At 40.7% G+C, this 12,631-nt stretch overlaps 1 protein-coding gene across 1 annotated transcript; it reads right to left on the bottom strand.

Annotated features, from left to right (window-relative positions):
- Window positions 1-2,754: 2,754 nt before the first annotated feature.
- On the bottom strand, window positions 2,755-12,160 carry LOC121377350 (epidermal retinol dehydrogenase 2-like). Its single transcript, XM_041505305.1, has 6 exons — window positions 11,873-12,160; window positions 10,992-11,176; window positions 9,495-9,626; window positions 5,506-5,750; window positions 3,449-3,574; window positions 2,755-3,000 (listed from the first exon to the last, which is right to left on the bottom strand). Exons 1-6 carry the CDS (start codon window positions 12,009-12,011, stop codon window positions 2,898-2,900), a joined length of 930 nt encoding a protein of 309 aa, XP_041361239.1. The 5' UTR covers window positions 12,012-12,160; the 3' UTR covers window positions 2,755-2,897.
- Between the last annotated feature and the right edge of the window lie 471 nt (window positions 12,161-12,631).

The raw sequence follows: 12,631 nt of genomic DNA, 5'->3' as shown, positions 1-12,631 counted from the left end.
CAGTGGAGTAGTTTTCTAGGGAGGGGTGCATCATTCAGACCCGTAGCCAGGATTTTTAGATGGCGGTCATTTAGGCTAAATGGTGAGGTACAAAGTGCCTCACACGAGGGTGCGAAGCGCCCGAGTTGCTTAGGGGGGGGTCCGGTGGCATATTAAAAAAAAACGTCACCGGTGGGGGGGGGGGGGGGGGGGGGGGGTGAGCGATCCCCCGACCACCCATTGGTTACAGGCCTGGCATTTGAAAAGTGAACATCAGCCTTCAAAATCTAGCATATTCCCACCCTCCCCCACACTTTATCCTACGGGGCTGATAAAATATCAGAATGTTAAATAATAAAAGGCTTAACAACAACAAAATATCAATATTAAGAAATTTAAACAATCTTTATTATCTTTCAAGTGTGTGAATGGACAGTGAGCTGGGTTATGTACAAAACGATAAAAAGATGAACAAAAACTTAATGCGCTAACAAGCTTTGAACAACGTTTAACATGAGAACCCGTTCCATGGGCACGTTCGGGTATTTCCGGGCGAAAATTCATCTAAAACGAACATAACCGAATGGTTGTCGGTATTGGCAAATGTAAAAAAAATTACAAAATTGGTCCGATTTTAATGCAACACAAATACGTCCAAACGTTTCCGAACGTAGCTCAATGTAAAAGAAATGCTCTCAAAGATTTTTTTTTAACAAAAGTTAATTCAAAACGAACACGTCTAGTAAGTAATGGAACTAGTTGGTGTTAAAACTGATGGTTTCCAAATGGTATTTGGTGTAAAACGAATACTTCCGTATGTAGTTCAGTTTAAACTGAATACACATGAGCGTTGCCGAATGTTGTTCAATATAAACCGAATATACACGAGTGTTTCCGAATGTACTTCAATGTAAACCGAATACACACGAGTTTCCCAATGTAGTTCCCACTGGCTGTTCAGACCAGTCTACTAACCATAATGTATCTATAAAAGAGAAAACACTCCAAGTTTTCTCCAGTCTTTGTCGCGCGACTTCTACTACGGCTTACGATGAGGCAAGACGTGTGCGCCTGCTCTCTCGAGTTACCCCCCCCCCCCCACCTGGGGGGACTCATAGCCAGTTATGGAGTGTTACTCGAATACCGCGTCACGTACACCGGGCCACGGGCAACCGTGACCCTGGTGTACGGTGACCCGGTCAAGAAGCCACCGAGGAAGAGAGGAAGGTGGAAGACGGACGCGCCAGGGATGGACCGGGGGGGTACAAAACCGGCAGCTCAACTGCCGGCGGAGGCCCCTTACGTTGGACATCCCCGGCACCGATCTACACCGGGGAGACCAGAGGATCCAGCCCAGCCGGAACCAACAGTCGAACCACCAGGGGCAGACCTTAACCAGGCGGTTATGGAGTCGCCCCCACAAACTCCAGTGAACTCAGCTTCCGTGACTCCTGCGATGCCACCTCCACCTAGGAAGAGTGCCGCAGTCGAGTCCCAGGCCCGATCGGTAGCCGTTGCCAAGCGGAAAGCGATTGCGTCACCAGGAGACCAACCAGTCAAGCCAGGACCCCCGACGCAACCGCCGAAGCCTGTTGTTGAAACTGAGGAGCAGTGGTCACTCAAGGCCGGCAAACTACCAACGCGCTACTCCCAGTTAGTCAAAACCAACATCGAGGACGTGCGGAGCTTATTCACCCAACCGAAGCTCAGCGCCTTTATGCCGCTACCAGCAAGTCCGACAGAGGGAGACTTCTGCGTCCACAGCGTCACAATGCGGGATGGCCATGGAATCTGTCTCACCGTACGCCGGAGTGGGAGCTACAATCAAGCACTGCTACTCCCAGAAATGGATAACCCGACCCTCCATCGAATCATCAAAATCGTAGCCGGGAAAGAATATCGAGCATTAGCCAAGTCGATAGCAGGATCCACTTACCGGCCGGGCATCCCGCATTTAGACGCCTCCAACTTCATCGGCTCACCGTGACGTCCTCCCCTTTGCCAACCTCCTTCACCTCCGTGAGTACTAACCTCTTTTTGGGCTAGTTAGACTTTAAACGTTTTGGAAGCAGTTCAACATTTTTATGTTTATTTTTTTATAAGTAGTCTAACGCATTTTATTTTGGCGCCCGTTCAATTGCTCAAAATCACCTTAAAACCTTTTGGCTGAGCAGTCTTACCTACTTTGGGTTAAATTTTAGAGTCCAGACATGTTTTGGTATGCAGTTACTCTTCATAGACTTAGGTAAAAAACAGGCTTCACCGAGGAATCGAAATTCAGCCAATCAGAGCACGGCTCCCACTCGGTGTACTTCAAGCTTTATGAAGTGTCTGCTATTTGGTCCGCGCTCGCGTTGACCGTACTAAATGGCTTTCTTCCAAATTCCGCCCACTTCAAACTTACCCCCCCCCCCCCCCCCCCCCCCCTCCTGCTCCGGAGTTAGTCACTGGCGAAGTCAGAGGCTAAATCCGTAGTGGGCGTGCCTGAACCTCTGTGGATAGGGGCACGAGAAAATAGTTCCCAGTCCCAGTCTTTGTCGATGCTAAACGTACACACCCAACACTTCCGAAAATAATTCCGTTTCAAACACTGCCTGGATATGAAACTAGATAAAAGAATAATATTCAAACACTGACATGAAAATATTTCCCCCAAATTTTTTCAACACTTACATTCACCGGGTTCATTTTCTCTCTTACTCACACACACAAATCGAGGAAAGGGGTGTGCAGACACGGATCCAGGGGTTCGCGAAAGGGTGGTACCAAACATGGTAAGAGGTGTTCGAACAGGCTTTTATTGTTTTGACGTCTGCGAAGAAAAAAAAAGGAGGCGTGCGCACACCTCGGCGCCTCTGTGGATCCGCACCCGACGTATCCAAAGTCCTAACTCTGTAGACGACAGAGTCAAGGGGAGATTACTTCTGAGGTTCTGTTGTCTGTCGTCCTATGAAACTGTCCATGTGTCGATTCACTTTCAAAAACTGACACACTAGGCGAATTCCTTTCGTTGGTAAAAGTCTGGAAATAGAACAAGACTTTCATTAACGACAAGCTAATACGTTGGTTACTAGTATTCAGTGACGTATGCTTGCAATCACTACACAGAATATAGCATTACATTGGTTGTCCGAGCGTGGTCAGTTCGTTCCGTGTAATAGCACTATCAATAACCCAATTAAACACCCTGAAAGTTCAGCCATGACTAGAATTCCAGTTACTCTCTCTCACTCTCTCTCTCTCTCTCTCTCTCTCTCTCTCTCTCTCTCTCTCTCTCTCTCTCTCTCTCTCTCTCTCTCTCTCTCTCTCTCTCTCTCTCTCTCTCTCTCTCTCTCTGTATGTCGCCCTATCTCCCTTTCCCTCTCTCTAACCATCTCCCTCCTCCATCCATCCACCTACTACGGGGCCCCCGCCAAATAGATCTGCGCTACCTTACGGAAAGTGCCGATGTTTAACGAAACGAACCTACCCTTTAATGACGAGTAAGACGTGCAAGACTCGCGGAATGAAGACGATGTGTGCGTTACACAGAATGGCGTCGATGATCCGGTCCGCCACGTCCTCGGGGTCCGACGGCGGCAACAGCCAGGGGAAACTAGACACAACGAGAAGAAACGGTAAAATTGTAATTTTTAATACATGGTGTTCTGTAGTGCATTTTGGGACCTCCAAAACAATGTTTTCTATCATTGGGATGGGGGTATAAAAACATTTTACAAAATGCTGCAACAACAAAAAACGAAACGAGTGTACCAGACGGACGGGGTTGAGCGCGCGCGGGGGGGGGGGGGGGGGGGGGAGAGAGAGCAGGACGCATCGTGAGATTTGGCGAAATTTTGGGAAAACTAATTACATGTATTTGCTAAAGACAAAACAAAAAAGAGAAGATAAACAAAAAATCACAGTAAATTCCTGTATATAATCTAATAACCAATCTCCTAAACAAAGTGTGTGTGTGTGTGTGTGTGTGTGTGTGTGTGTGTGTGTGTGTGTGTGAATTGTTGATTGATTGACTGAATGGGTGGATGGATGGATGAATTGATGAGTGCGAGTGCGAATAATTTTTACATGCTCATATACCACTAGAGTTTCGAGCATGTCCGTCCCGGGGCCTGTCTCTGGATAGCCAGGGGCTTGTCCCGGGACAGAAAAAAATTAAGCGGACAATTTTGAAATTTACATCCAAAAATTAAATAGTGGGCCTTTAACATTTTGATGCGCATCTCTAATATAATTAATAAAGAAAATTCTACTCATTAAATTTGGTCGCTAGATTAGATCGGGTGGTCAAAAAGAAATTAGATCAGATCGGTGGCCTGACTTGGGATGGGGGGGGGGGGGGGGGGGGGGTAGAGTTGAAAATGGGCAGAATTTTGAAAATAGCAATTAGTAAAAAAGTGAACAGAATTTAAAAGAAAAAAAAGTTACAAGCCAAAAATAAAAAGAATTGACTGCTCGGTCGAATATTTATATAATTTGGAGCATTTTAGAAGGACAGTCCAAAAATAAATAAGAGAAAGAAGAGAGGATCGGACTATTTAATAATATTAAAAAAGGAAAGTAATTTCGACATAAACTTTTGAACGAAGGTCTAAAAGTTTAAAGTCCGATCTATATGTCCACGTGAGTGGCCTCGTTAAGGCCGTTAGGGTACACAGCTTGTAGGAACGAGATGGGTTGCATCCCGTCAAGAAAACCCCTAGATTGACAGTAAATAGACGTTGAAAGTGTAGTGCTGTGCTGAAATACAGATCTTGAGAAGCCGGATCCGTCTGAACGAGAGAGAGAGAATCAGACTAGGGTATACTCTTGTCGTCATGGGTTGATATAGTGGTGCGGACGGGCCGGACTCCGGAGGATACGAGTTGGTATCACAATAAAACAAAGTAAAGTCTAGAAAAGAGTAGTAGGGGCCGACCCCGCTTCCTATTTCTTCTTAGTGTGGGGCTCTCAATTTTCCAGTGCTGCTAGGACAGGCTCGGACATGTAGAGACTAAACGCGAACAACCGTGGCGTTCTGCAGAATGGCCGTGATACGAGACACGAAAAAAACAAGTCAACATAGTCAGACGGAGAAATGACGTGGAGGCAAGGAATCTCGCTACATCCCAGTAGAAAACTTCACTTCGCTGACAAAAACAACAAAAGTGAAGGATCCCCAAGTCGAGCCGCGAAAGCACGTGCAGTGTGCACAAACACGTCTTACCGCGACGAGCTCCAGACTGGGAATGTGAATTGATGAATGAATTTATAGTAAATCAACAGACAAAAACGTCCAGATAAAACACATGCTATAAATAGTTCATATAAACTGGGTGCGTCTGCGACTTTCGTTTTGGGGAAAATAAACCATATATTATGTACGACTATTTCATTCCATCTGGCCGCACGCGTTTTGCAGACGGACGCATCGCACACATCTAGCCTAGACGCTCTCGTTAAAATAATTCATTTCGATTTTTTGTTTTTAATGAAGAACGAAGCTGCTGACAGAAAAGGGAGAAATTCAAAATGACGTCTACTTACAACGACTTGCAGCCCTCAAACATGCCGGTGCTGATCAAGTAAGGGCAGACAACTGTGGTGTGGACGCCATCCTTGCCGAGGTCCAGCAGTTCGAATCTCAACGATTCGTCAAAGCCGACCGCCGCGAACTTACTGGCGCAGTAATCGGCCAAGCCCGTGATGCCGATCAGCCCCGCCGAGCTGGCGATGTTGACGATGTGGCCGTGATTGTGCTCCATCATCGCCGGCATGAACGCCTTCACTGTCTGGAGAAACAGATTGGTGTGTCAGTTTGTAGATGTTTGAGTGTGGAAATAGCGTCATATGTCAGTTTACAGATCTTTGTATTTGGAAATAGCGTCATATGTCAGTTTATAGATCTTTGTGTGTGGAAATAGCGTCATATGTCAATTTACAGATCTTTGAGTGTGGAATAGCGTCATATGTCAGTTTATAGATCTTTGTATGTGGAAATAGCGTCCTGTTAGTTTACAGATCTTTGTATGTGGAAATAGCGTCATGTCAGTTTATAGATCTTTGTATGTGGAAATAGCGTCATGTTAGTTTATAGATCTTTGTTTATGGAAATAGCGTTATATGTTAGTTTATAGATCTTTGTGTGTGGAAATAGCGTCATGTGTTTTTATAGATCTTTGTATGTGGAAATAGCGTCATGTTATTTTATAGATCTTTGTATGTGGAAATAGCGTCATGTGTCAGTTTATAGATATTTGTATGTGGAAATAGCGTCATATGTCAGTTTATAGATCATTGTGTGTGGTTATAGCGTCATATGTCAGTTTATAGATCTTTGTATGAGGAAATAGCGTCATACGTTAGTTTATAAATCTTTGTCTGTGGAAATTGCGTCATGTCAGTTTATAGATCTTTGTATGAGGAAATAGCGTCATATGTCAGTTTATAAATCTTTGTCTGTGGGAATTGCGTCATGTCAGTTTATAGACGGGTTTATTGGCCAGTGACGTTAAAGTACTGTGCGCGGCCATGTTTAGAATCACGTGATTGGTCCGCCATTAAGGGAATGAAACGTGCACAATAATAACATTAGAAGGCATTGCATCTCGTTGCATTTTCAGTATTTATGACCTTCTTAGTACATTTTCTGAAAGCAAAACCAGTATGTCGGATAATTCAACCTCATTTAAAGAATGTAGATTCATATCAAAGTTGGTGGAAGTGTGTTAATAATTAAAAATGTAAATAATAAAACATGTATATACACGTGAATACAAAAGCATAACGAATAATTTAAACTTATGCAAGCAAATATAATTTCCCTGGACACCTGTATAGCCTAATATAATGAACTTTAAAACAGTATTTTAGCCTCTGCTGACAGGGGTATCAGATGACCCCCCTCCCCCAGCCTATGCTCCTGTTTTGTTTGTACTTGTCTTGGGCATCGCCAGTAAGTGTCAAAGGGGTTCGTTTTGTAATTAACTAGTATAGTGTATCGAACATTTAGGCCTAATGACTAACTAGAGGCGAGTTTTCAGGGTAATTTAGTGTTGAATATTGTGGATGATTAATTTAATTTAATTTGTTTTTCTAGAAACAGAAAATAATAAAAAAATTAATATTTATAATAATAAAATAATAACAAATAAATAAATTAATTAATTAATTAATTAATAATAATATAAATAAATAAATAAATAATAATAATAATTAAAAAAATAAAATTTGACAAAGTGGGTGGGGGTCCGATTTTTGGTGTGGCCTGCATGCGTATTACGTCAGTAAATAATTTATTTATCATTTATTTACACACATTTAACACCATAATAACTCATATTTATATATAATAAATAATAAATTAAAAATAAGAAAGCAATATTTGGAAGTGTGAACTGCGTCCCACTTCAACCCCATGTGATCACATCTGGAATATCCCAGAGCTAATAATAGTAACAGCTAAACGTCGACATCTAGATCTAAGGTCAGTCTTTCTTTTTTAAAATGCTAAACCACATTTTCTACAAACGTACACAATTGAAATATTTTTTTCTATATTTTAGGATATATTCAGTATGGTTTCACTTAATAACAATCAAACTCATTTACTTGCGCGTTTAATTTATTCACTATGCTTTTGTATTGGCGTATATAGGTGCTTTATTATTTATGTTTTTAATCATTCACAGATTTCCATAAGTCATAAATACTGAAATTGCACCAAGATGCAATGCCGTCACATGTTTATGTCCCAAGTGAAATAATTATCAATATTGTCACGAAATGATAGCGAGTTTAATACCCTATTTATTACCCATAATCGATTTTAATTTGCATCACTGTTTGACGTTTCAGTAAGGTTGTATAGTAGTGCGCCAATTGATGATGTCATCATGTGACGTGAAAGTTTTACGTTCCACTTTACGTTCTAATGGGACCTATCACTTTGATGTGAACCAAGATATTCTTAACCACGTGTCACTGTGTAACAAGTCAGTTTAGAGATCCATGTCTGTGGAAACAGCTTCACATGTCAGTTTATAGACCTTTGCAGTTTAGAGGCTGTTTACAGAACAGTATATATACGATCTTTCATATACTAGTCGTACAACACTGGTGGTATACAGAGCCGGTTTATCCTAGTAGCACATGTAAAACGTGCTATGGTCCCCGCGCTTATGGGGGTCCCACGGTGATGTGTACATGTCAGGGGAAAATATTTCGAAATCTGAGGGAACCGGAAGTCGGTTCACGTGGTTTTTACCTAGGTAACCAATTGTTCGGTTACCTCAAAATTACGTTGAAATTATATTTTAAATACATAGTTTTTAGCTGAAACAAAGTTAAAACAAATACAAAAGAAAACATTTGACAAAAAAGAAATGTCTTTAATGCTTGCTAAAGTTAACAATATTATAAAAGAACTGAATATCAGCTACAGTACTGAAATAAAATACAGGGGCGTAGCCAGACATTTTCTTAGCATTACGCGGGGATATTCGGGGGGCCTTCCACGGTGAAAAGTTTAAAACTCAGGACGTCTGTAGATGCAATCGGAGCCTTTTCGGAGGCTTTTTTTTTTTTTTTTTTAAATCTTTTTTTCGAGTCAATTTTAAGAGGATATTTTATAGAACAATTACAGACAGCCTCGACCTATTCCCGGATTTTGTTTTTGCATTACGCACATGCGTACTGTGCGTAATGGGCGCTACGCCTTTGAAATATATACATAATATTTCGAGGGATTCCTTTTTGCGTTTTGCGGTGTCTATGCTACTTTCACTTTATCGATGGTACTTCTATACTACAGATACGTGCCAAATGTTTGGGTGTTTTAAAGCTCATAATGCGATGTTAGTATTTTAAAACATTTGTGACACTTTGGGATTCCTGTTTACGTTAAAACTGTTTTTAACATGTGCAAAATTATAGCCAATCCAATATTATGTCTACATATATTCCTTTAGAGATTAAATAACAGCAGATAATTTAGCCGTCCCCAGCGGTCTGAGCACATTTCTTCAAAACTTTTGGCTCGACTCTATACTGAGCATTTACTTTAACTGGTTGCAAATTACAACTGTTGAAATATAACGTTGTTTACTGATTTGCTGCGCATCAAGTATCTAAAATTCAGCCTTTAGAAAACACTTGTCGAAATACCAGTAGTATGTCTGCGTGAGTAAACGTCCTGTAATCGTGAAGTTTGCAAGTTTTAATTTCTGAACGTTTACAGGCCATGACGTAACCAGTTTGCGGTTCGCGTAAATTTAACTTTGCGTAACCGACACGAGAACAGAATGGCGGTTCGCGTGAAATATTGTGCCCTGCATGTATTTTCCCCATGCCATCCCCTCCCCCTCTTCCCGTGGGGGTTGCAAAATATATATCCTGAGAAGGGGGACCAATCTGTTATTTGTGCTGCAGGCCCCGCGGATCCTTAAACCGGCTTTGGTGGTATAAAGGTAAATATAAAAAATGGGTACGACCCGTCGCATTTGAGACAGGTGCTCCTCGATAAAAGCAGTACGAACCCAAAAGTGCGCCATACAGTTGACCTCCATGGTTTTCTGCACCAGGCTGTCCGGACACTGCATGAACTTCTTGCCCGTGACGATTCCCGCGTTATTCACCAGGATGTCCACCTGGCCCAGCTCTTCCTTCACCTGCGGAGTAGACAATTGTAGCCGAGTCAGAGACGGGTTCGGGGGAGGGAGGACCAGGGGACCCTTCCCCACCCTAAATATATCATAGCGTCAGCTTTATTTTTCTTTATTGGGTTTTTTTTTTTTTTAAATTGGATTTCCCTTTTCAAGAGTTAGTTCATGTGCCCTTTTTTCCCTTGGCCTTCCCCAAATGTCCTAGTCCCGCCCCTGATCTGTTTATTGGTGATGATAAGGCTACAGTAAGCCTACAGGGCCGTACCTTCCAGGGGGAAGGGGGCAGTGCCCCCCCCCCCCCCCTCGAATCTCACTTTTTTCTTCTTTTTTCACTCCAGAAAATAGCATACACATCTCAGAGTTTAATTTGTATAGTGTTTCATTGGTTTATAAAAAGTAGTGCAAGTGCCCCCCCCCCCCCCCCCCCAGGATTTTGATCAGGGTACGGACCTGTTTAGTCTGATCATTTTCAAGTACTTCATTTTTAAACTTACAGGTTAGTGACTAACACTACAAAAAGAAAACCGATACCCCTTCACATTATATAGACGATCATGGTATATGCTGTCCTGCCTGGAAGTTTATCTAAGCTCTTCAATGACTAGTAGGCCATTGTTCAAATATTACAAAGATAAAAAAGATGAGAAAAAACAGCACACACACACAAACACACACCACACAGACATAAATACACATACATACACGCACACACACACACATGCACACATACACACACACACAAACACCACAGACAAATACACACAGGCACACACCACACAGACATAAATACGCACACAGAGAGACATACATACACACAGACATACATATACACACACTGACACACACACACACACACATCTCCCCCCCAAAAAAATTTTTATAATAATAAAATAAACAATAAATAATAATAATAATAATAATAAACTAAAATAAAAAACAAAAATAAAATAAAATAAAGAGAAAAAACAGCACACACACACAAACACACACCACAGACATAAATACACATACATACACGCATACACACACACACAAACACCACAGACAAATACACACAGACACACACCACAGACATAAATACACACACAGAGAGACATACATACACACAGACACACACAGATATACATATACACACACTGACACGCACACACATCCCCCCCCCAAAAAAAAAAAAATATATATATATATATAATAATAATAATAATAATAATAAAATAAAATAAACAAAAATAAAATAAAATAAAGAAGAATTAAAACAAAAATTAAAAATTAAAAAGAAAACAAAAATTAAATAAATAAATAAATAATAAAACAAACATAACGTCAATCATGGATACTTTTGGCATAATACTGTAACGTACGCCGCCGTACCATGTCTGCTGTGTGGTAAATCTCCTCCAGGTTGGAGAGATCCACTCTGTACGTCCGCACCGTGGAACCGTACTTCTTCAACATCGCGCCGGTCTCCTCGTTTGACTCTTTGTTGATATCCCATAATACCATGCGGCATCCAAGCTGGGCAAATTTCTTGGCCAATAATCTACCAATTCCACTTCCTAGCAACGAAATTAAGTTTCAAATTGTTTCAGTAAACTTGAGGATTTGATTAAACATATCATTATTTAAATATGCTTATTTATGCGTTCATTTGTATTATCACGTAATGTAATTCAATAAATGTAGTTTGTATTACATTTAATATATAAATAAATAAATAAATAACAAATAAAATAAAACATAACTATATTTCTCCAATGATCACTTATTATATTAAATAAATAAATAAATAAATACTACAGTACAAATAAAATAAAACATAACTATATTTCTCCAATGATCACTTATTATATTAAATAAATAAATAAATAAATACTACAGTATTTATTTATTTATTCTTTATCTGTTTAATGATTCTTAATGTCTCATACCGGTAGGCCTACGTATTTATTTATTTGTTTATTTATTTAAAATTTATTTGTGTATTTATTTATAATTTGTGTACTATTTAATTAAATTTATTTATGTATTCATTTATTTAAATGTATTCATTCATTCATTCATTCATTTATCTATACATGTCCTTAGTTCATTCATTCATTCATTTATTAATTCATCTATATATTTCCTTAGTTCATTCATTCATTCATTTATCTATATATTTCCTTAGTTCATTCATTCATTCATCTATATATTTCCTTAGTACCTATCGCTCCAATGCTAAAAGTTTAACATTACAATAAATTAAAATCTACCTGCCCCTGTAATCAGCACGGTTTCGCCGGCTACATCTTTCCCTCGTACACTGGCCGGGAGAAAGGCTAGAACGACGGCCTCTAAACACACGTATACCAGTCTGACCAGTAGTACTAAAAACTCGAACACAATGTGCATATTCCCTCTCGCCTCAGCGGAACCGAAACGGTGCTTGCACGCGCACAACCGCTACACGAGTGCCAGTTACTCGGAGTACGGTCAGCTGATCACTGCGTACAGTAACTAGAAAAGAAATCGCTGTTCTCGGTGGCGGATATAAATAACCGCGAAATATCGGTGACCCAGATTGGTGGTGTCATAACTCACATTTCAAACACTCGGGAGTGCAGTACGTCAGAGTGAATGCCTGTAGATAACGCCACGAAATAGCGGTCGGTCTACTTCGGAGTACTTTGTTGTTTCCGTGACAGGGCAGCTTTCATGACGATGCTCAGTCGGAACTCTTCGGTAGATTTTACAAAATCAATACTGGTATCGTTGTTAGTAACATGTACGTACATGTTGCAAAGGGAAGGAATGTTTGTACGTACATGTTGCAAAGGGAAGGAATGTTTGTTTAATGACAGTACATTTTAAATATACGGATGTTAGGTGTCCGACATAACAATCTATCTCTCTCTCTCTCTCTCTCTCTCTCTCTCTCTCTCTCTCTCTCTCTCTCTCTCTCTCTCTCTCTCTCTCTCTCTCTCTTCTAATAGTTTTTTAAGTAGTGCCCCGTCCCACTCACAACCGTTATA

The sequence above is a fragment of the Gigantopelta aegis genome, chromosome 7, assembly GCF_016097555.1.
Source record: "Gigantopelta aegis isolate Gae_Host chromosome 7, Gae_host_genome, whole genome shotgun sequence".
Classification (NCBI taxonomy): Eukaryota; Metazoa; Mollusca; class Gastropoda; order Neomphalida; family Peltospiridae; genus Gigantopelta; species Gigantopelta aegis.
This window is presented reverse-complemented; position numbering and strand designations above follow the sequence as displayed.

What these genes read in the sequence shown, in the direction of transcription:
- LOC121377350 (XM_041505305.1), bottom strand. Translation starts at nt 12,011, where the DNA reads ATGCACATTGTGTTCGAGTTTTTAGTACTACTGGTCAGACTGGTATAC. An exon ending in CGTGCTGATTACAGGGGCAG is followed by an intron (nt 11,177 to 11,872) that starts GTAGATTTTAAT and finishes TTTCGTTGCTAG; the next exon opens with GAAGTGGAATTGGTAGATTA. An exon ending in TTTACCACACAGCAGACATG is followed by an intron (nt 9,627 to 10,991) that starts GTACGGCGGCGT and finishes TCTACTCCGCAG; the next exon opens with GTGAAGGAAGAGCTGGGCCA.